At 49.8% G+C, this 24003-nt stretch overlaps 2 protein-coding genes across 3 annotated transcripts; one reads left to right on the top strand and one right to left on the bottom strand.

Moving 5' to 3' along the window:
* The first annotated feature begins 242 nt into the window (after positions 1–242).
* LOC130266326 (fibrinogen-like protein 1) lies at positions 243–9709 on the top strand. Its single transcript, XM_056515631.1, has 6 exons — positions 243–617; positions 2706–2931; positions 5477–5614; positions 6657–6873; positions 8293–8488; positions 9563–9709. The coding sequence occupies exons 1-6, from the start codon at positions 243–245 to the stop codon at positions 9707–9709; spliced, it is 1299 nt and encodes a 432-aa protein (XP_056371606.1).
* Positions 9710–12341: 2632 nt separating this feature from the next.
* STMN4 (stathmin 4) lies at positions 12342–22659 on the bottom strand. Of its 2 annotated transcripts, none has more exons than XM_056515635.1 (6): positions 22576–22659; positions 18355–18412; positions 16673–16768; positions 15367–15572; positions 15051–15242; positions 12342–14191 (listed from the first exon to the last, which is right to left on the bottom strand). In XM_056515635.1, exons 2-6 carry the CDS (start codon positions 18365–18367, stop codon positions 14063–14065), a joined length of 636 nt encoding a protein of 211 aa, XP_056371610.1. In that variant the 5' UTR covers positions 18368–18412; positions 22576–22659; the 3' UTR covers positions 12342–14062. The 2 variants fall into 2 exon arrangements, with proteins under 2 accessions (XP_056371610.1, XP_056371613.1); XM_056515638.1 differs by having other exon boundaries at positions 12342–13752.
* Between the last annotated feature and the right edge of the window lie 1344 nt (positions 22660–24003).

The following is a 24003-nucleotide window of genomic DNA, read 5'->3' as shown; positions in this document are numbered from 1 at the left end:
CACGCCTGATCCTGAGCGGGCGGAATTCCGGAATTCCCTTCCCAAAAATTCCTTATCCCTCATCCCTCCAAACCGCTCCAGAGTGAGGGAATTGCGGCGCACGGAGCCGGAAAAGAACGGAGGATCCCAACTGATCCCAGCTTGGAATTTTATGGGATTTTCGCGGGATCAGCTCCTTTTCCTGCCGCGACCGGGATCTCTCGGCATGCTCTGATCCCGCATTTCTCCGGGAATCACCCCTCATGGAATTCCGCCCGGGCAAAGCCGCGCTGCTCTCCCTCCTCCTCGTGGCCGCGCTGAGCCGCCGATCCCTGGAAAAATCGCTTCCCGCGGGATACCGGGAGCACGAGGACCCCCGGGAGAGCCCGGGGCTGATCCAGTGCGGGGAGTACAGCAACCAGGTGCTTCCCAACGGGAAGTGCCGGATCGTGGCCACGCTGCCGCAGGGGGACGAGCAGCGCTGCCCCGACCTGTTCCGCTGCACCGACGAGGTCTCCTACTGGCTCCACGAGAACGAGGAGCGCAAGCAGCAGATCCTGGAGCTCCGGGAGCTGATCTCCGAGCTCCAGGAGGAGCTCCGGAACCACCGGCACCGCCTCAAGGCGCTGGAGATGCAGGTGAAGGCGTCCACGGGGATTTTTTTCCATGGGAGTGTCCAGATCCTGGAATTCGGCAGGGTCGGAACTCGGATCAGGAACATTCGAGGGATAATTTTCCCAATATCAATCCCAAATCCTTGAGTTTTATCCATGGAATTTCTTCCACCTTTGGAAGGTCTGTGGATCCATCCCATTCCCAAAACCCTGGAAATCCCAGGTAAAAATGGCCCTGGGAATTTTTTTCCATGGGTGGTTCCAGATCCTGGAATTTTTCAGGGTCGGAACTGGGATCAGGAGCATTCCAGGGATAATTTCTTCAATATCAATCCCAAATCCTTGAGTTTTATCCCTATGGAAGGGCTCTGGATCCATCCCATTCCCAAAACCCTGGAAATCCCAGATAAAAATGGCCCTGGGAATTTTTTCCCATGGGTGGTTCCAGCTCCTGGTATTCGGCAGGGTCGGAACTCAGATCAGGAACATTCCAGGGATAATTTCTTTAATATCAATCCCAAATCCTTGACTTTTATCCCTATGGAAGGGCTCTGTATCCATCCCATTCCCAAAACCCTGGAGATCCATGGAAAAGCATCCATGGGAATTTTTCCCATGGGTGTTTCCAGATCCTGGAATTTTGCAGGGTTGGAACTGGGATCAGGAGCATTCCAGGGATAATTTTCCCAATATCAACCCCAAATCCTTGAGTTTTATCCATGGAATCTCCTCTACCTATGGAAGGGCTCTGGATCCATCCCATTCCAAAAACCCTGGAAATCCCAGATAAAAATATCCCCGGGAATTTTTTTCTATGGGTGCTTCCAGATCCTGGAATTTGGCAGGGTCGGAACTGGGATCAGGGGCATTCCAGGGATAATTTTCCCAATATCAACCCCAAATCCTTAAGTTCTATCCATGGAATCTCCTCGACTTTCGAGTTTTCCTTGGAAAGGCTGTGGGTCCATCCCATTCCCAAAGTCATGGAGATCCAGGTAAACGTGTCCCTGGGAATTTTTCCGTGGGAGTTTCCAGCTCCTGAATTTTGGCATATTTGAAACTCAGGTGAGGAGCATTCCAGGGATAATTTCCTCAAAGTCAATCCCAAATCCTTGCGTTTTATCCATGGAATCTCCTCCACATTTGGAGGAGGTAATATAATATAATATAATATAATATAATATAATATAATATAATATAATATAATATAATATAATATAATATAATATAATATAATATAATATAATATAATATAATGTAATATAATGTAATATAATGTAATATAATATAATATAATATAAATGTAATGTAATGTAATATATAATGTAATATAACGTAATATAATATATAATGTAATGTAATGTAATGTAATGCAATACAATAAAATAATATATATAATATATTATATATTATTTAATAATATAATAATATGTAATATATAATGTAATGTAATATAATATAATATAATATAATATAATATAATATAATGTAATATAATGTAATATAATGTAATATAATGTAATATAATATAATGTAATATAATATAATGTAATATAATATAACATAATATAATATATAATGTAATATAATATAACATAATATAATATATAATGTAATATAATGTAATATAATAATATATATAATATTATATATAATAATGTAATAGTATGTAATATAATGAATATATAATATATAATGTAATGCAACGTAATATAACATAACATAACATAACATAATTTAATATAATGTAATGTAATATAATGTAGTGTAATATATACTGTAATATAACGTAATATAATATAATGCAATATGTAATGTAATGTAATGCAATACAATAAAATAATATATATTATATATAATATAATATATTATTTAATAATATAATAATATGTATAATATAATATAATATAATATAATATAATATAATATAATATAATATAATATAATATAATATAATATAATATAATAAATATAATATAATATATAAAATATAACATAATATAATATAATATAATATAATATAATATAATAAAGACATAATATATAAATAGAAATATTGATTTATTCCATTAAAATAATTTATTAATTTAATTTTTTTTTTTTTTTGGCCAGCAGGAGGAGGCGGCGGGGCAGAACCAGAGCCTCCTGCAGCGGGTGCAGGAGCTGGAGCAGCATTCCCGGGAATCCAGCACGCTGCAGCACATCCAGGCCACGCTGCTCTACGACATCCAGGCCCAGATCAACAACATCTCGGCCCTGGCAGACTGGGCCTGGAGGAACCCCGGGGGCTGCCTGCACCCCGCCGACATCCGCGTCCAGGGGGAGATGCAGCACCCAGGTGCCGGGAATTTGGGAATGGCGCTGGGGAAAAAAAAAAAAAAAAAAAAAAAAAATATATATATATATATATATATATATATATATATATATAGCAGATCTGGATCCTGTTCAATCCCACTTTCCATGGGGATTTCCAGAGCTTTTCCAGCTCTGCGGATGTTGGCACGTTTCTGTAATCCAGGGAATGTTTTCCAAATATCCGAAAAAATCCTTGAAAATTTAGAGGGTTTTCCCTGAAAAATTTCTTTTTTTTCTGCTTCTAAATCCAGCCATATTTTTCTTATTGTTCTGTTTTTAATGGATTGATTTTTTTTTTTTTTTTTTTTTTTTTTTTGCCAGGTTTTTGGTTGTTTTCCCTGAAAATAATTTGGGAATTTCCCTCAAAAATTCATGGCTTTGTAATGGGATTGAGACTTCGGCAGGAAAGAAAAAAACTAAAAAACAAAGCGCTTTCAGATCCTGCTCAATCCCATTTTTCCGTGGGGATTTCCAGAGCTTTTCCAGCTTTGCGGATGTTGGGAGGTTTCTGTAATTCAAGGAATATTTTCCAAAAAATCAAAAAAAAAAATCCATGAAAATTTAGAGGGTTTTCCCTGAAAATTTCATTTTTTCCCCACTTCAAAATCCAGGAGTTTTTTGTTATTGCTCTGTTTTTAATGAATTTTTTTTTTTTTTTTTTTTTGGCCAGGTTTTTGGTTATTTTCTCTGGAATAATTTGGGAATTTCCCTCAAAAATTCATGGCTTTGGGAATGGGATAGGGAACGTGGCTGGGGAAAAAAAAAAAAAAAGCAGATCTGGATCCTGTTCAATCCGACTTTCTGTGGGGATTTCTGGAGCTTTTCCAGCTCTGTGGATGTTGGAAGTTGCCGTAATCCAGGGAATGTTTTCCAAAAAATCCGAAAAATAACCCTTGAAAATTTAGAGAGTTTTACCCCAAAAATTTCATTTTTTTCTGCTTCTAAATCTGGGCATTTTTTTCTTATTGTACGGTTTTTAATGGATTAATTTTTCTTTTTCTTTTTCTTTTTCTTTTTCTTTTTCTTTTTCTTTTTCTTTTTCTTTTTCTTTTTCTTTTTCTTTTTCTTTTTCTTTTTCTTTTTCTTTTTCTTTTTCTTTATTCTTTTTTCTTTTTTTGGCCAGGTTTTTGGTTGTTTTCCCTGAAAATAATTTGGGAATTTCCCTCAAAAATTCATGGCTTTGGGAATGGGATTGAGAATTCGGCAGGAAAGAAAAAAACTAAAAAACAAAGCGCTTTCAGATCCTGCTCAATCCCATTTTTCCGTGGGGATTTCCAGAGTTTTTCCAGCTCTGTGGATGTTGGGAGGTTTCTGTAATCCAGGGAATGTTTTCCAAAAAATAAAAAAAAAAATCCTTGAAAATTTAGAGGGTTTTACCCTAAAAAATTTCTTTTTTTTTTCCTTCAAAATCCAGCAATTTTTGTTATTCCTCTGTTTTTAATGGATTCCCTTTTCTTTTCTTTTCTTTTCTTTTCTTTTCTTTTCTTTTCTTTTCTTTTCTTTTCTTTTCTTTTCTTTTCTTTTCTTTTCTTTTCTTTTCTTTTCTTTTCTTTTCTTTTCTTTTCTTTTCTTTTCTTTTCTTTGTTCTTGGTTGTTTTCCCTGGAATAATTCGGGATTTTCCCTCAAAAATTCATTTAAGCTTCAGCAAAACAGTTCCACTTCAAAAACAGGATTTCTGTATTTCTCTGTTTTTAGTGAACTACTTCGGAATTTCCTTTTTTGCCAGTTTTTTGTTGTTTTCCCTGGAATAATTTCGAGTTTTCCATTTGTGGTATTCCTTCCAAAATTCCCATCATAAAAACAGAATTTTAGTAAAATTGTTCTATTTTTTCTTCTTCAAAAAATTCCATTATTTTTAGTGAATGAATTTTGGGCCTTTTTTGTTGTTTGTTTTTTGGGTTTTGTGGTTTTTTTTGTTTTGTTTTGTGTGGGTTTTTTTTTTTTTTTTTGCTTGTTTGTTTTTGTTTGTTTTTCGGGTTTTTTTGGGGGTTTTTTTTGTGTGGTTTTTTTTTGTTTTTTTGGGTTTGGTTTTGGTTTTTTTTTTTGTTTGTTTGCTTGTTTGTTTGTTTTTTAGTTTTTTGTGGGTTTTTTGGTGGGTTTTTTTTTTTTTTTTTTTGGTTTTTTGGTTTTTTTGTTTTTTGTTTGTTTGTTTGTTTTGTTTGGTTTGGTTTTGGTTTGATTTCGGTTTGATTTCGTTTTGGTTTGTTTTGGTTTGGTTTTAATTTCTTTTTGGATTTTTTGTTTTGGCTTTTTTTTTCCCTCCCATGCTCTTGGTCTTATGGAATAATTTCGGCTTCTCCTTGAAACAATTTTGAATTTTCCCTGGAATAATCCAACCCCTTTAAACTCTGCAAAACTACAAAAAATTCCCAACAGCTCTTTGCCAAAAACTTAACCCCAGAACCTCCAAAAAACCCAAGAATTTTTTTTTTTTTTTAAATTTTCCCCCAACTTTTTCAGATTTTCGGGAAAACCGCGTTTCCCTCCAGGCTGTAACCGCGGCTCTCCCTGTCCCCGTCCCCAGGGATCAAACACGGCCGGAATTGTCCCATGGATTGCGCCTCCGTCTACTACACCGGGCTGCGGAGATCCGGGATTTACAGCGTCCTGCCCTCGGTCCGCGGCCTTCCCGTCGAGGTCCTGTGCGACATGGACACGGAAGGTCCGGAATTCCCGGGGGATTCTCCCGTGGCGGAGCTGGATCGCCATTCCCAAGGGAATGGAGACGCTCCCGAGGCGATGAGCGGATTGGGGAATGATCTCGGAGCAGGGTGGGAATTTTGGGGTGTCCCGGTGTTGGTGAGAGGATCCTGGTGGGTCTTGTCCAGCTCTGGATATTCCAGGATTTTGGTTTAAAGCAACCGTAAGGAATTCTCAATCCTGGAATGGTTTGGGTGGGAAAATCCCATTCCGTTGCAATCTCCCGACATCTCCCATGATCCCAGGTGGCTCCAACATTTCCTTGGATATTCCCAGGGATCCAGGGATTCTCTGGGAATTCCAGCCCAGCCAGGAATTCCTTCCCAAGATCCCAGCCCAAGCTCCCCTTTCCCAGTGGGAGCCATTCCCTGGCTCCTGCCCCTCCAGCCCTTTCCCAAATCCCAGCTCTCCTTTCCCTCTGCAAAAGGCTCCGAGGATTCCCTGGATCCTTCCCTGATCCAGCTGCACATTCCCGGCTCTCCCAGCCTGGCATTGGATCCATCCCCATCCTGACTCCTCTCCGGGAAGGAATTTCAGCATCCAGGGACTTCACTGGGAATTCGGGACTCCAGGAAGGGTCTCCCTTCCCTTTTCCACTCCCCAATTCCATAAAAATCCATTGGGATGGATCCTGAGTGTCCTGGATCCCAGAATCCCAGAATGGTTTGGTTGGTATTTGTAGATCTTTAATCCCATCCCATTCCAACCCCACCATCCCAGGCTGCTCCAAACTTTCCTTGGATATTCCCAGGGATCCAGGAATTCTCTGGGAATTGCAGCCCAGCTGGGAATTCCTTCCCAAGATCCCAGCCCAAGCTCCCCTTTCCCAGTGGGAGCCATTCCCTGGCTCCGTGTCCTCCATCCTCGATCCCAAATCCCTCTCCAGCTCTGGACAGTTCCCGGGATTGGAATTCCCCTTTCGCTGATGGATCCTCCCTCAAGGCCCTGTCTGGGACTCTCCGGATTTTCCCTGGATATTCCCTTTTTCCATCCTCTCCCCGCAGGGGGTGGCTGGACCGTCATCCAGAGGCGCCAGGACGGATCCGTGGATTTCAACCGGACCTGGATCGAGTACAAGGAAGGATTTGGGGACCTCAACGGGGAATTCTGGCTGGGGAACGACAACATCCACAGGATCACGAGCCAAGGGGATTATTCCCTACGGATCGACCTGGAAGACTGGAATAACAAACACAAACACGCCTTCTACCAGGTCTTCAGGTAAAAAGTGGGATGATTCCCGGGATTTCAAACCCTGGGAGTGGGAATTCTGTCTGGAGAGGTTTCCAGGCTGGGCCCAGCCTCTCCTTCCCTTCCCGCCTGGATTTCATCCCAAATTTAAGTTGGATGTAATTTAGGGAATGTGCAGCGTCATCCAGCTGTGCCCAAATTCCAAATCCATGGGAGAAAGGAGGTGTAGGATCCAGTGGATAATCCCTGACTTCTCCCTGGTTTGTTTTTTTTTTACCCCAATTATTGAGCTGTGTGTCAAAAATCCAGGGATTTTGAGGAATTTGTCCCAGGAAGGGACTCCAGGGATTTTCCCTGGTTTGGATTTTTGTCCTCTCCACTCATTTATTTCCTGTCATCCTTTGGAATCTCCAGCCCTTCCCCTCTTCCTGTGTTTCATTTTTCCAACTGCACCAGCCACATCCTGGATTATTCCAGAGTGTCTGGATTGTCCCAGAGGATCCCCTTCCCTGTTTCTCCCAGAAATCCTGGAATGCTTCTGGTGGGAAGGGGCCTTAAACCTCATCCCATTCCATGGGCAGCGACATCTTCCATGATCCCGGGATGTTTGAGCCTGGCCTTGGGCACGTCCAGGGATCCAGGGATTCTCTGGGAATTCCAGCCCAGCCAAGAATTCCTTCCCAAGATCCCAGCCCAAGCTCCCCTTTCCCAGTGGGAGCCATTCCCTGGCTCCTGCCCCTCCAGCCCTTTCCCAAATCCCAGCTCTCCTTTCCCTCTGCAAAAGGCTCCGAGGATTCCCTGGAACTTGGGATTTTCTTTGGAGCTGCATCCCATGGGATTTGTCTGCTGGGAATTCCAGCCTGGAGCCATCCCAGCAGCTCCAGAGGATCCCAGAATGGTTTGGATGGGATTCTTGGACCTTCAGTCCCATCCCATCCCATCCCATCCCATCCCATCCCATCCCATCCCATCCCATCCCATCCCATCCCATCCCATCCCATCCCATCCCATCCCATCCCATCCCATCCCATCCCATCCCATCCCTGCCACATCCCAAGAGCAACCAGGCTGGAACAGGATGAGCTTTAAGGTCCCTTCCCACCTAAACCATTCCAAAATTCCTTAATTCCACTAATTTCCATCTCCAGGAGCAGTCAGATGCCCCACAAAGTGAACAGCTCTGGGATAATCATTGGGATTTTCCCAAGGTTCCCACATTCCTTTGTTGTGGCTTCCCAGTCTTGTTCCACCCCTGTCATCCCGAAATTCCAAACTCCCCGACCACACAGGAGGAAAAATCCTCCTCATCCTTGACTTTCCGAGGTGATGAATCCCAGCAGGAATTCCCAGCCCCGCCTGAAAGTCAGAAAGGACAATCCGGACAAAATTCCCGCAATCCCGACGAGAAATTCCAATTTTTTTTTTTTTTTTTTTTTTTAATTCCCGCAGCATCGAGGACGAGGAAAACTTGTACCGGCTGCACGTGGACGGGTTCAGCGGCACCGTGGAGGATTCCTTCGCCTGGTACCACGACAAGAGGAGCTTCAGCACCCCGGATTCCGGGAATATCTGCGCCGAGATTTCCCACGGGGGCTGGTGGTACCACCAGTGCTTCTTCTCCAACCTCAACGGCGTTTACTACAAGGTGGGACTGAGACCGGGAATTTTTTTGGGAATTTTTGGGAATTTTTTGGGGATTTTTGGGGGAATTTTTGGTATATATTCTGGAATTTTTGGGTGATTTTTTGGGGGAATTTTTTTGGGATTTTTTGGGGGTTTTTTTGGGTTTTTTTGGGAATTTTTTGGGAATTTTTTGGCGATTTTTTTTGAGAATTTCTTTGTAATTTTGTGGGAATATTTTTGAGAATTTTAGGGGAATTTTGTGGAATTTTTGGGGGATTTTTTTAGGAAATTTTTTGGGATTTTTTTTGGATTTTTAAAAAATTTTTTTTAAATTCTTTTGGAACTTTTGAGAATTTTTTGGGAATTTTTTGGGATTTTTTGGGGAATTTTTTTGGGAATTTTGGGGGAATTTTTGTGGAATTTTTGGGGGAATTTTTTTGGGAAATTTTTGGGAATTTTTTTTCCCAACCGGAGCATTTTTTTTTCCTCCCTGGGAGATCAGAGGGATGGACATCAAGGAAAAGCGGGATGGGGATGTGAGGAGCGAGGATTTTGGAATTGTGGAATTGTTTAGGTTGGGAAAGTTCTCCGAGGCTGAATCCAACCATTCCCAGCATTTCCAGTCCTGCCACTGATCCGTGTCCCACCAAATCCTCATGGATTTGAATCCATCCAGGAATGGGGATTCCTCCACCACTGTGCCAGGGCTGGATGGATTTTCCAGGCTGGAATTATTCCTGATATCCCATAAACCTCCCCTGGCACAGCTGGAGGCTGTTCCCTCATCCCATCCCTCATTCCCTGGAAGATCATTCCCCATTCTCCAGAGTGGGGATAAAAGGAGAGTTTTTCCAGAGACTCCTCATGGAATGCCATGGAAACCTCTGGAATGGTTGACTCAACCGCCTGAAATTCCCATGCAGCTCCAGAGGGACTTCAGGAAAAATTTTGGGATTTATGGGCTTTTTTTCCCGCCACATTATCCTGAAATTCTCTGCTCCCGTATTCCCAATAAATCGTTTTTCCGATGATCCCATCCCAAAGATGATTCCGAGTGTTTCCTGCTCCTGAGCCTTCTCCTTCCTCTGCTTCCCAGGGCGGCCGATATTCCATTAAGAACCGGAAGATGCTGGGCCCGGATGGGATCGTCTGGTACTCCTGGAAGGACACGGACTATTATTCCCTACGGAAGGTGGTCATGATGATCCGGCCGCGCACATTCCGGCCCCACCTCTCCCCCTGACGCATCCCGGGATATTCCCCATTTCCATGGAACGCTGGGAATGGAGGGAGGACTGGGAATCGTGCAGGAAAACGGATTCTGGAAGGACTGTTGGATTTTGTGGGAATTATCCGTGTCCTCCAGCGTGGGAGATCTCCTGGGAATGCAGAGGTGATTCCTGGAAAGGGCATTCCCAAGGCTAAATCCAGTTGTCTGGATGATGGGAATCAGCTACAAGCTGATCCATGTGGAGCTCCGTGGCCGCCAAACCAATGGAATTTCCCAAGGGAAGCAATGGAAGCGATCCCGGCGGAATTTCTCCACACGGAATTTTGACGGAGCGGCTTTTATTCCCGAGGATTTGTATCCCATTCCCAAAAATCCCGAAGATCCATGACCACAGGGATGCAGGGAATCGGCTGCGAGGTAAAATCCGACGTGCGTTCCCAGACACGGAATCTCAGGAAATCGAGGAAGGATTGTGTTCCACACCTGGATATCAACCTCTGGGAATAAAAACATTCCAAATGAAAGGATTCCAAAGCAAAAAAACCCGGGGAAGTTTTCCGTTTCTCCTTCCATTTTCACTTTCCCGCCCTTTCTCCGGCAAAGAATTCCAGATGGATTTTCCATCCATCCTAAAGAAGGGATCAGGAACGATCAGACGGGATTCAAAATCCATTTTTTTTTCACTGCCTTACTCCGGATAATTGGAATTGCTTTTATTAAATCGAATTATTAATTTGGATCACTAATTAATTTTTCCATGGGTAGTTTCAGCCAGAAAATCTCCTTTTTCCCTGGTTTTGCCTTTTCCCGGGATCTGGATTTGGAAGTCAGGACTGGGCTCCGCCCTCCCTGTGTTTGGTGAAGAATATTTAATTTAATTTAATCAATATTTAATTAAATGATCTCTTTTTCCTATTCCGTGTTTTCCTGACTCCCATCCTGCTTGGTGCTCTCCTTGTGGATTATTTCAGATATTCCGGATTCTCTTTTCCCTGGAATGTCTTTTTTTAATGGATCAATCCATGGACAAGTTGCCTTCCAATCATCCCACAAATAAATAATTCCAAGAGAATAAACCAATGTCCTTTGGCTGTCGGTTTTCCTTGGAAGTTTTCCAAGGGTGCGAGGCGCTCCCAAGACTCTCCTGGATGTGACATTCCCGTTGGATCACCGGCCAATATTCCATGATTCTTCCTGGATAATCAATACCCCGCTAAGGGATTAATTAATCACTTAATAAGCAACAGCTTAATTAATTAATGATCGCAGTTAATATTAATTCACCACCTGATTTCCCACATTATTAAACTCGGCGATTCCCAAACCTTGGGAATTCCACACGGCTGCTCCGGAATGAATTCTTCCAACCTTCCTTTCCCGCAGCTTTTATCCCAAGTGCAAATTCCTCCCTTTTGTCCAACTCTTGGATTCCAGAAGGATCCAGGGAATCCTCGGAGCCTTTTGCAGAGGGAAAGGAGAGCTGGGATTTGGGAAAGGGCTGGAGGGGCAGGAGCCAGGGAATGGCTCCCACTGGGAAAGGGGAGTTTGGGCTGGGATCTTGGGAAGGAATTCCTGGCTGGGCTGCAATTCCCAGAGAATCCCTGGAGACCTGGCAGTGCCCAAGGAAATCCTGGAGCATCTCAGGATGGTGGGATTGGAATGGGATGGGATGTAAGATCCATTAATCCCATCCCAAACCATTCTGGGATTCTGGGGTTCAGGACACTCAGGATCCATCCTGGGGGATTTTTATGGAATTTGGGGTTGGAAAAGGGAAGGGAAACCCTTCCTGGAGTCCCAAATTCCCAGCAAAGCCCCTGCATCCCAAAATTCCTTCCCGGAGAGGAGTCAGGATGGGGATGGATCCAATGTCAGGCTGGGAGAGCCAGGAAAGGAGGGAATTCCTTGGGAAAAGAGGAAATGGGATTTGGGAAGGAATTCCTGGCTGGGCTGCAATTCCCAGAGAATCCCTGGATCCCTGGCAGTGTCCAAAGAAATCCTTGAGCACCTTGGGATAGGGAAAGGCATCAATGGGAGAACAGTGATTCCCCAAATCCTCGTTCCTCAGGATTTCTCAGGCCATGGATGATCCTGGAATCATGGAATGGTTTGGATGGGAAGGGACCCCAAAGTTCATCCCACTCCATGGGCAAGGACACTTCCCACCATTCCAGGTTTTCCAGGAAGTGTGGATGGATCCATGGACACTTTGGACCCTCTGGAATGCTGCTCCTGAATTTTGATCCAAATTTCCAGAGGAGGAAAGACGGGAGAGGAACTTCCCCATTCCTTCTTCCTTGGATCTGGAGCAGGAATTCCCGGGATCTCCTCCCAGCCCCGAGGAACGGATGTGTTACCATTGGCAATTCCATGGATTCCCTGATGGATCATCCGGCCTCATCCAGCTCTTTCCCAGTTTTCTCCTCTCCCAGCACACGGATGGAATCGGAATCCAGGTCTGGGACGGGACGGGAAAACTTCATAGAATGAGCTTGGAACACCCAAATCTTCCAATCCTACCAGCTTTTTAGGGAAGGGTGGGAAAACAGCCCAGCCTCCCACCCTAATTCCCTCCCTCCCTTCTTTTCCCTGACTCCAGGATGCCCCAATCCCAAAAAAACCACACGGGAAGCACCGCAGGGATCATGGAAACCAAAGGAAAGGCCAAGGCAGTTTTATTTACATCCATTGTGTACAAAAAAAAGGGACAGCTCGTGCCACGATCCGACCCCAATCCCATTTTTTCCCCCCTTCCCAGGATTCTCCCGGGGCTCCGGGATCAGGGTGGGCATCTCCTGGCACCGGGAAAGAGCCGTGATTCCCTCCGGACCCGGATCGGAGCCGGGAATGCGGAGACCGAACCCTTCGTTCACATCCGCGTTGGAATTTTGGTGTTGCCACTGGGAAACGCTTCCAGCTGGCAACTGGGAATGGAAGGGAATTCCCACCCCCCTTGGAAAATCCAATCTTCCTTCTCCCGCCCTTCCTGGAGGCAAAGATCCCTCAGGAATGGCACAGCAGTTCCCAAAAAAAAAAAATAAATCTGGAATACCGGGGGGTTTCCACCCTCCCTGGTGTCACCAGGAGGTGCCACCGCTGTCCCCAAGGGGTTCCCGTGGTTATTTTTCCCTGCTTTCCACAGGGCTCCATCCCAACTCCTTTTTCCCAAATTTTCCCTCATTCCCTTCCATCGTGGTCTCCACACCCCCGCCCTGGTTTCTCCTGCTGCTCCATCTCCGGGAGCCGATGGTTTTCCAGCTCGGAAAAGGGGGATTTTATCCAAGAATTCCCACCGGGATTATTTTTTTTTTTGGGGGGGGAGGTTTTTACAAAAAAAGCCTCTTTGGGAATTCATGGGGCTTTCCAATTGGGAAGGATCCATGGGCGTCTCCAACAGCCGGAAAAAAAAACCTTTGGAGCAAGGGAATTTCACTCCCTGACCACCTCCAACGGAGGGGAAACTTCTCCCCCTTCCCAAAACGGTGCTGGAAGGGCAAAAAAAACCCGCCAGATCCGGGAAGAGATCCCAAATCCGGGCGGGAACAAGGGAGGGAGGGACACCAAGAGATGCCCACGGGTGGGATGGGATGGGATGGGATTGGATGGAGAAGATTCCGGAGGGATTCCCGCCCGCCCCGCCTGCCCAGCACCAAATTAAAGTCACACACGACGCACATTCCCCACAATTCCCTCCCCGCCCGCTCCGTGTTCCCGGGATTTCCTCCCGGGCACCACCTCCTCACCCCTCCGGACCTGGCTGACGGGCGGGACCCACCCGGGGTGGTGGGATGGGAATCCCAAATCCCGCCCTCCATCCCTTCCCTCCCCACCCTCCCCCGGCACGACGACGACGACTCCGACGGCGTCACCCCTCGACTCGCCACATCCACGAACAAAGAAAGCAGAGGAACGTCCGCCATTCCCACACCATTCCGACCTGGAGCTGCGGAAGCCTCCGGCACCTCCCCGGAGCTGTCAGTCCCAGCAGCGCCTCTTTACCTGGAGGCTTCTTCCTTGAGCTCCTTGTTTTTCCTCACTTCTTCCGCGTGTTTGTCCTGCGGGATCGGGGAGGAGGAGGAGGAAGAGGAGGAGGAAGGGGGGGAAGGAGGAGGGGAAGAGGCGTTAGCCGGGTTCCAGGATTCCGGGGATCCCCACGGACAGCGGCGCCGGAGGGGCTGAAGGCACGAGGTTCATCCCGGGGGGACGCCACGGATGGGTCACCAGCGTCCTCTCTCCTCCCCTGGGGTCACTTAAGGGCTGCTGGTGGCACTTGGGGACACTTTGTCCTCGCCCTCTGGCTACGAGGGAGACGTCAACCGTCCCGGGAAGCCCCATGGAGCTGGGATTAGCTGGGATTTTCCGGCATTATCTGGCGCTCTCCGCCTCTGCCCCAACGGAGGCGCTCGGAGAAGGGCACTGGGCGGGCTCCGGATGTTTTGGAGGGAGCTGGAGGTGGTGAGGGTGGGATTTTCCGTGCGGAGGTTGGGAACAGACCTGATTCGGGAGAAAGAAGAGGGCTGGAAGGGTGGGAACGGCTCCCAGCGCGGAGCTGGGGAGCTGCCGGATCCGTGCGGAGGGACCAGGGGGAGATCCGCCAGCCCGGAGGTGGGAAAAGCACGGGGGGATGGGATGGAATTCCCAGAGAAGCTGTGGCCTCTGGGAGTGTCCAAGGAAAGGTTGGATGGGGCTTGGAGAAATCTGGGATAGCCCAAGGAAAGGTTGGATGGGGCCTGGAGAAATCTGGGATAGCCCAAGGAAAGGTTGGATGGGGCCTGGAGAAATCTGGAATAGCCCAAGGAAAGGTTGGATTGGGCCTGGAGAAATCTGGGATAGCCCAAGGAAAGGTTGGATGGAGCCTGGAGAAATCTGGGATAGCCCAAGGAAAGGTTGGATTGGGCCTGGAGAAATCTGGGATAGCCCAAGGAAAGGTTGGATGGAGCTTGGAGAAATCTGGGATAGTTCAAGGAAAAGGTTGGATTGGGCCTGGAGAAATCTGGGATAGTTCAAGGAAAAGGTTGGATGGGGCCTGGAGGAATCTGGGATAGTGGGAGGTGCAGGGGGTGGAGCTGGATGATCCTACAGGTCCCTTCCAACCCAACCATCCCAGGATTCTGCGATTCCTGGGATTCTGTGTCCCATCCTGGTGGGACGCGGGGAAAAAGGACACGGGATCCATGGACAAGACCCGGATCCCGACCCTGTGACCTTTCCCAAACCTCCGGATCCGCCCGGGGAAGGATCCCCCCCATCCCAGTGGGACGCTGCACTTGGATGGGACGTGGGTGCCACCCCAAGAGCCGCCAGCATCCCGAAAATCCCAAACTCATCCCAACCCCTTTTCCCAGGCGCCCACCTTCTCCTGGAGGCGCTCCAGCATGGCCGCCAGGTGCGCCTCGCGGTTCTCCTTGTTGGACTCCATCTTCTGCGCCAGCTTCTCCTTGGCCATCTTGATGAAGTTGTTGTTCTCCTCGATGGCCTTCTGGATCACTTCCCGCTCGTGCTCCCGCTTTTCCGCCAGGTGCTTCAGCAGCTCCGCCTCCTGGTACTGGGAACACCGCGGGAGGGAAATTCCCGGGATAAAGCCACCTCTTCCCAACCCCAAAAAAAACCCAAAAAACCGGGGTGGGGGTGGGAATTCAGAGGGGGGGGAAAGGTGGGAATTCACCCACCTTCCTCCTCTCCTCCGCCGCTTCCAGCTTCTTCTGGATCTCCTCCAGGGAAGGGTCGCGGCGCCGCGGCAGGGACGCGTTGAATTCCGGGATCCCGTCGAAGGACGGAGGCTTCAGGATGACCTCGAAGGACTGGCCCGAGGTGCGCTTGTTGAGCTCGATCACCTCCATGTCGGAGATCACGCACCAGGTCAGATCCACCGTGTCTGCGCCGGGAAAAGCGGAATGAGCGGCTGGGAATTCCCGCCTCCGGGATTCCACACCCCCGCCGTGGCGTTCTGCCTTTCCCGGCGTCCCTGAGTTTTGTCCAAATGCATCCCTGGGGTTCAGGGATTGGGGGGGGGGTGGGGTAGAAATTCCAGGATTTCCATCCGTGGGGCTGAGCTGAAGGGTTGGGAGTGTCCCCATCTCTCCATGGGAAGGGTTGGGAATTGGGAATGGGAACACGATCCCTTTTCCAGTGCACATTCCCCTGGAATAACCTGGAGGAGCATCCCAAGACTCTTGGAAGAAACGAAGTCATAAAGAACATGGAGTTTGAATTCCGGGATGAAGGAATGAAGTCTGGATCCCAACCCATCCGTGGGGCTGAGCTGGGAATATTTGGGAAAGCTGAAGGGTTGGGAATGTCCCCATTTCTCCATGTGTCCCTGCTTTGGGAACTGGGAATGGGAACACAATGCCTTTTCTGGTGTAGACCCCAGGAATAACTTGGAGGAGCCTCCAAGGCTCTTCCATGGTCACTGGACATGGATTGGGATGAATCACCTGGAGCTAAAAATCATGGAACTTAAATACTGGTATGAGGGAATGAAGCTGTGAAAAACACAGAGCTTGAATTCTGGGATGAAGGAATGAAGCCCTACTGGATCCCAACCCATCCATAGGGATGAGCTGGGAATATCTGGGAGAACTGAGGGATGGGAATCTCCCTCTCTTCCTGTTTTGGGAATTGGGAATGGGAACACGATCCCTTTTCCAGTGTAGATCCCCCTTGGGCTGGACATCCTTTTCCATGGCCTCCGCTGGAAAACACGGAACCCACGCTCTGGGATGAGGGAATGAAGGGATCCCAGAGCTCCTCTGGATCCCAACCCATCCATGGAGCCGAGCTGGGAATATTTGGGAGAGCTGAGGGAGCCGGGTTTGCCCAACCAGTTCCCAACCCCACTTCCTGCTGAATTCCTAGAAAATTCCAGAGCTCAGTTCAAGGGTGACCCCACTCATACCAAGGGGGGATTTGGAGCTCCCCCCAAGGAATCCCGGAATTCCGGGAGCTTTGGCGGGATCGGGAAGGGGGTCCCACCTTCGTAGGCGTAGGTCGGCTTGTTGAGGGGATCCGACAGGAAACAGGAGCAGAACAGGGAGACGAGGGGCAGCTCCTTCATCTTCTCCTTGTAGGCTGGGAAGAGACGCCGGGATCGGGATCAGAGGGGGCTCCGCGTGCCGGGAAAAGGGTGGGATCGAGGAAAAGGGATGGAGGGGGTCCCGAGTGCTGGGAAAAGGATTTGGATCAAGGAAAAGGGATGGAGGGGGTCCCAAGTGCTGGGAAAAGGGTTGGGATTGAGGAAAAGGGATGGAGGGGGTCCCAAGTGCTGGGAAAAGGGTTGGGATTGAGGAAAAGGGATGGAGGGGGTCCCAAATGCTGGGAAAAGGGTTGGGATTGAAGAAAAGGGATGGAGGGGGTCCCAAGTGCTGGGAAAAGGGTTGGGATTGAAGAAAAGGGATGGAGGGGGTCCCAAGTGCCAGGGAAAGGGTGGGATCAAGGAAAAGGGATGGAGGGGGTCCCATGTGCTGGGAAAAGGGTTGGGATCCAGCAAAAGGGATGGAGGGGGTCCCAAGTGCCAGGAAAAGGATTTGGATCAAGGAAAAGGGATGGAGGGGGTCCCAAGTGCCAGGGAAGGGGTGGGATCAAGGAAAAGGGATGGAGGGGGTCCCAAGTGCTGGGAAAAGGATTTGGATCGAGGAAAAGGGATGGAGGGGGTCCCAAGTTCCAAGGAAAGGGTGGGATCGGGATCAGAGGGATGAGGGGCTCCATGTTCCAGGAAAAGCTTGGGATTGGGGTCAGAGGGATGAGGGATTTCCATGTGCCAGGAGAAAGGGCAGAATTGGGATCAGAGGAATGGGGAGGATCCAGGAGCCAGGAAAATTTGGGATTGGGGTCAGAGGGATGAGGAGATTGTTCCATGTACCAGGGAAGTTTGGGATCAGGATTAGAGGGACAGAGGGATTTCCATGTGCCAGGAGAAATGTGGGATTGGGATCAGAAGGGTGGAGGGGCTCCACATGTAAGGGAAAGTTTGGGATTGGGTTCAGAGGGATTCAAGGCTCCATGTGCCAGGGAAACAATGGGATTGGGAAAAAGCAATGGGACAGCTGTTCCATGTGCCAGGGAAGGTTTGGGATCAGGATCACAGGGACAGGTGGATTTCCACATTCCTGGGAACATTCGGGATTTGGATCACAGGGATTGGGGGATTTCCACATTCCTGGGAAAGTTCGGGATCGGGATCACAGAGATGGGTGGAATTCCACATTCCAGGGAAGGTTTGGGATTGGGATCACAGAGATGGAGGGATTTCCCCATTTCAGGGAAAGGTTTGGGATTGGGATTACAGAGATGGAGGGATTTCCCCATTTCAGGGAAAATTCAGGATTGGGATCATATGGATAGGGGGGGATTTCCACATTCCAGGGAAAGGTTTAGGATCAGGATCACAGGGATAGGGGGATTCCCACATTCCAGGGAAGGTTTGGGATTAGGATCACAGGGATAGGGGGATTCCCACATTCCAGGGAAGGTTTGGGATCGGGATGGTGGCCAGTCCCAGATGTTGGATGAGCTGGGATCCAGATGTGCAAAGGGAAAACGGGACGGACTCGGGATTGTGCCGGGATGTCGATCCCAGTTTGTCTCCACCGGGATAATTCCAGGGACACCCCGGGATGGGACCCGCCCCAGTTTGGGATGGGGTGGGGGCGCCGTACCGGCCAGAGTCATGGCGAGGAAATCCTTGGAATTCTGCAGGAAGAGCGATCCTGGGGCCTGCGGAGGGAAGGAAGGGATCGGGTCAGTGGAGGGGTCCTGGGAATGGGAAAATGGGAAAATGGGAAAATGGGAAGGGATGGGATGCATGGGATGGGATAATGGGATGGGATGGGATGGGATGGGATGGGATGGGATGGGATGGGATGGGATCTATTGGGAAATGGGATGGGATGGGATGGGATGGGATGGCATGGCATGGGATGGCATGGGATGGGATAATGGGAAAAGGGGATAATGGGAAAATGGGATGGGATATTGGGATGGGATAACAGGATGGGATAACGGGAAAACAGGATAATGGGAAAACGGGATAATGGGAAAATGGGATGGGATATTGGGATGGAACGGGATGGGATCCATGGAATGGGATGGTTTGGAACGGGATAATGGGATGGGAAAATGGGAAAATGAGAAAATGGGAAAATGGGGAAATGGGATGGGATATTGCGATCCATGGAATGGGATGGGTTGGGATGGGATAACGAGATGGGATAACACAATGGGATAACGGGATGGGAAACTGGGATGGAACGGGATGGGATCCATGGAATGGGATGGGAATGCGCTGGGATAATGGGATATTGGGATGACGGACACATCCCGTGGGATGTTCCTGGCGCACACAGCCCTTCCCAGCTCGGTATTCCCAGCCCACACGTGTGAGGACACGTGACGAGAGCCACACCTGGACACACCTGGACCCTCCCAAATTCCCTCTCCAATCCCCCCCACTCGTGCCCCGAGATTCCCAGTCCTCAGCTCCCCCATTCCTGATGCCCCAGGATCCTCTCCCGCATCCCACTGGGATCTTTCCCAGGGTTTCCATGGAAATGGGAGCACCCTACCCACCCCCAGGGCTCGGAACGGGAATTGGGAATCATGAAAACCGGGATAATCCCAACTGCTCCCCATTCCCGGCGGTTTTGAGTGGCATTCCCTGTGGAAACGCCCTTCCCAAAGCTGGAACGAGGCAGGATTTTGGGATGAAAATCCAGGAATAATCCCAAATCCTCCTTTAAACCCCCCCTTAAACCCCTGCAGCTCCCTATGGAACGAGCATTCCAGGGCTGCGCCACGCCCCACCCATCCCGGGAAATCCCAGCCCTCATCCCCCAGTCCTGCTGGGATCTGCCCCGGGAATCCCAAAAATCCCCCGGCCGCAGCTTCCAGGGGCTGCTGGCGGTGGGAACGGGGAGAAAAATGTGGGAATTTCCAGCTGGGATCACGGTTTTCCAGGTGCTGCCGTGGCGGGGCTGCTCCGAGGGATTCTTGGAGCACGGATAACCCGGCTGGAAGCGATTCCCTGGCTCCTGCCGCCGGCATTCCCACCCCGAATTCCTGCTTTTCCCTGGGAAAATCTGCCGGAATTCCATTCCCCGGAGCTCACGTGGCGTTCCCGCAGGATAAAACGTGGGAATCGCCCACCAGAGCGGGAACGGATGGAAAATGGGAAAATGGGATCCATCCCTATGGATACGGCTGGAAAATGGGAAAATGGGATCAGTCCCTATGGATACGGCTGGAAAATGGGAAAATGGGATCCATCCCTATGATACGGCTGGAAAATGGGATCAATCCCTACAGCTGGAAAATGGGATCAATCCCTAAGGCTGGAAAATGGGATCCATCCCTACGGGTGGAAAATGGGATCCATCCCTATGGGTGGAAAATGGGATCCATCCCTACGGATATGACTGGAAAATGGGATCCATCCATGTGAATACATGTGGAAAATGGGATCCATCCCTATGGATACGGCTGGAAAATGGGATCCATCCATGTGAATACACGTGGAAAATGGGATCCATCCCTGTGGATACGGCTGGAAAATGGGATCCATCCCTATGTATACGGCTGGGTGGGAGGGGAGTGGTCCAGCCCCGTTCCTGCCTGGATGGATTCACTTTTCCAGGTGTTTGGAGGAGGGAATTCCCTCCCTGCCCCGTTCCCAATGGGAGCTGGCCGTGGCCGGGGACCTGCTGCTGTCACCCCAAAATTCCAGCGTGGGTGGAATGATCCCGTTCCCAGACAGACAATCCCATTCCTAACCACACAATCCCATTCCCGACTATATGATCCCATTCCCAGCCAGGTGATCCCATTCCCGACCACCCAGTCCCATTCCTGACCACGTGATCCCATTCCCAGACAGACGATCCCATTCCTGACCATGCCATCCCATTCCCGACTATATGATCCCATTCCCAGCCAGACAATCCCATTCCCAGTGACAAAATCCCATTCCTGGCCACACGATTCCATTCCTGACTACACGATCCCATTCTCAGCCAGGTGATCCCATTCCTAAACACTCCGCCCCATTTCCAGCCAAACAATCCCATTCCAAGTGATCCCATTCCCAGGCTGGAAATCCCATTCCCGACCACTCCGCCCCATTCCCAGCCACACAATCCCATTCCCAGCCACGGATCCCATTCCCAGGCACACAATCCCACTCCTGACCAAATGATCCCATTCCCAGGCTGGAAATCCCATTCCTGACCACACAATCCCATTCCTGACCACTCCACCATTCCCAGCCACACAATCCCACTCCTGACCAAATGATCCTATTCCTGACCATACGATCCCATTCCCAGGCTGGAAATCCCATTCCTGAACACACAATCCCATTCCTGAACACACAATCCCATTCCTGACCACTCCACCATTCCCAGCCACACAATCCCATTCCCATCCGGCCCCACGTGGCAGGGAGAGGATCCCAATCCACCCCCCCGCCAAAGGGGGCTGCGACCCCTTTTCCCGCACGGAATTCCAAGGCAAAGACCCTCCCATCTTTTTTTTTGTTTTTTTCCCTGGAAAAAGCCCCCAGCGATGGGTGGGGGAATGGGAAAGGGTTTGGGGGGGGCTCCCCATTCCCGGGAATCTTGGGAGGCTCCAGAGGGGGGGGGAAAAGCGGGATGGCAGCGCCTTCTCCCTCCCTCCCTCCCCCTCGCTCTTCCCTCTCCCTGGAATAAAAATTCCAGCGGCTGCTGCCACCGGCAGGAATTCGGGTGCTGCTCCCACATTTTGGGGGGCTCTGGGTGGGGCCGAGAGGTCCCCAGAGAGGCGCGGGGGGGATGCAAAATCCCGGGAATGCTGAGGATCCTCCCAGGAGGACAGGGTGAGGGTCTCCCAAAAATTCGGGAGGATCCCAGGAATGCGGAGGGAGCGGGTCCGCCCCGGGAATGTGGGATTCCGAGGATGCTGGGGGGGGGGGGCGAAATCCCGGGATTTTGGGGGGTTCGGGTTTTTAGGGTGCAGAATCCCGGAATTTCGGGGGGTGAGAATCCCTCAGGAATGCTGGGGGTGCAGAATTCCAGGTTTTTTAGGGGATGGGGTCTGCCCAGAGGATTTTCAGGGTGCAGAATCCCTGGAATTTTTTGGGGGTTCGGGTCCTCCGAGGGTTTTTAGGGTGTAGAATCCCGGGATTTCGGAGGGTGCGGATCCCTCAGGAATGCTGGGGGTGCAGAATTCCAGGATTTTGAGGGGATGGGGTCTGCCCCAGGATGCAGAATCCTGGATTTTGGGGGGGTTCGGGTCCGCCCCGAGGATTTTGAGGGTGCAGAATCCCGGGATTTTGGGATCTCAGGTCCCCCAGGGATGCTGGAATTGGGGTCCCCACCTCCAGGAATGGGGGTCCCGAAAAATACAGAAAAAACGGGGGTTGTTTCCCCCAAGGATTTTTGGGGGGGGGGTTTTGCAGAAAATTCTGGGAATTCTGGGAATGCTGGGGGTGAGGATCCCTCAGGAATTCTGGGGGTGCGGAGACCCCTAGAACGCTGATTCCACCCCCGTCCCCCCAACCCAAATTGGGGGCGGCGGCCGAGGATGAGGATGAGGATGAGGATGAGGATGAGGATGAGGATGAGGATGAGGATGGGGGGGATCTCCAGCAGCAAATAAAGGCGAATTCCCGGCGGCTGGAAAACGCCTCGGGAAGAGCGGAACGAGCACCCCAAAAACCTGGGGGGGCAACAAAACCAGGGGGGGGGGACCCCACCCCAAAAATCCCCAAAACCTTTCCCCCCCTAAAAACCCCATTGTGATACGTCAACCCCCCGCCCCAAATCCACCCAAACCTTCCCGGCCGTGATCGGGACCCCCCAAAATTCCCAGAAAATTCCCGAAATTCCAGCGGAGCCTCCCAGACTCACCCCTCGGCGGTGGTCGCGCTGCTCCTGGCGCTCTCCCGGCTCCTTTAACGCGGCTTTGGAATATCCCGGGCGGGGGGTCCCCAGCGCCCCCCATGACATCATCGCCCGGCTCGCTGATTGGTGGAGAGCCCGTGCGAATGAGGGCCCCGCCCGGTGACGTCACAGCCCGCAGCTATTTTGGGGTTGGAGCAGGGAAAGGAAAAAAAAAATGGGGAAAAAAAAAAAGGAATGGCGAAAAAAAAATAAAAAAAAAGATGGGTGGAAAAATCAAGGGATTAAATTTAAAAAAAAAGGGGGATTTGGGGGAAAAAAGGGGGATTTTGGGAATGGAAGGATGGATCCAGAGCGGGACGGAGTGACAAAGGGACACGGAGGGGTTTGGGGTGTCGCAAGGGGGGCGGAGTGTCTCTGGGCCCTTCTTGTCACATGGCGGGGACATCGGGGTGTCCCCCAAAATCCGGGGGGCCGTGGGGTGACATCGATACGGGGGACAATGGGGTGTCCCATAAATTTGGGGAGCAGTAGGGTGACATCTCCGGGGTGGGGGACAATGGGGTGACATCAATAGGGGGGACAATGGGGTGTCCCTTAAATTTGGGGTGCGGTGGGGTGACATCGATACGGGGGACAATGGGGTGTTCCCTAAATTTGGGGGCAGTGGGGTGACAATTGTCTGGGGGGACAATGAGGTGACATCGATATAAGGGGACATCAGGGTGTCCCCCAGATTTGGGGGCAGTGGGATGTCCCTTCCATCGCGGGGGACAATGGGGTGACATCGATTCGGGGGACAATGGGGTGTCCCATAAATTTGGGGGCAGTGGGGTGACATCTGTTTGGGGGGACAATGTGGTGACACCAGTATGGGGGGATATCGGGGTGTCCCAAAATTTGGGGGCAGTGGGATGTCCCCTCCATCCAGGGGGACAATGGGGTGATGTATCCAAGATTTGAGGACAATGCGGTGACACCTCCAAGATAACGGGGTGTCCTCCCAAATATGGGGTCACAATGGGGTGTCCCTTCCATCCTTAGGGGAAAAGGGGTGACACCTCCAAGATTTGGGGACAATGGGGTGACATCTCCAAGATAATGGGGTGTCCTCCTAAATATGGGGTCACAATGGGGTGTCCCCTTCATCCCGAGGGACAATGGGGTGATATCTCCAAGATTTGGGGACAATGGGGTGTCCCCTCCATCCTGAGGGACAATGGGGTGACATTTCCAAGATAACGGGGTGTCTTCCCAAATATGGGGTCACAATGGGGTTTCCCTTCCATCCTTAGGGGAAAAGGGGTGACATCTTCCAGATTTGGGGACAATGGGATGATGTATCCAAGATTTGGGGACAATGGGGTGTCCCCTCCATCCTGTGGGGACAATGGGGTGACATCTCCAAGATTTGGGGACAATGGGGTGACGTATCCA

This window comes from Oenanthe melanoleuca, unplaced genomic scaffold (genome assembly GCF_029582105.1).
Source record: "Oenanthe melanoleuca isolate GR-GAL-2019-014 unplaced genomic scaffold, OMel1.0 S017, whole genome shotgun sequence".
Lineage (NCBI taxonomy): Eukaryota > Metazoa > Chordata > Aves > Passeriformes > Muscicapidae > Oenanthe > Oenanthe melanoleuca.
The sequence above is the reverse complement of the archived record's forward strand: the minus strand, read 5'-3'. Positions and strand labels throughout refer to the sequence as shown.

What these genes read in the sequence shown, in the direction of transcription:
- LOC130266326 (XM_056515631.1), top strand. Translation starts at nt 243, where the DNA reads ATGGAATTCCGCCCGGGCAAAGCCGCGCTGCTCTCCCTCCTCCTCGTG. An exon ending in GTGCGACATGGACACGGAAG is followed by an intron (nt 5,615 to 6,656) that starts GTCCGGAATTCC and finishes CTCTCCCCGCAG; the next exon opens with GGGGTGGCTGGACCGTCATC. An exon ending in TCAACGGCGTTTACTACAAG is followed by an intron (nt 8,489 to 9,562) that starts GTGGGACTGAGA and finishes TCTGCTTCCCAG; the next exon opens with GGCGGCCGATATTCCATTAA.
- STMN4 (XM_056515635.1), bottom strand. An exon ending in GCCGACCTACGCCTACGAAG is followed by an intron (nt 15,573 to 16,672) that starts GTGGGACCCCCT and finishes TTCCCGGCGCAG; the next exon opens with ACACGGTGGATCTGACCTGG. An exon ending in CGGCGGAGGAGAGGAGGAAG is followed by an intron (nt 15,243 to 15,366) that starts GTGGGTGAATTC and finishes CGGTGTTCCCAG; the next exon opens with TACCAGGAGGCGGAGCTGCT.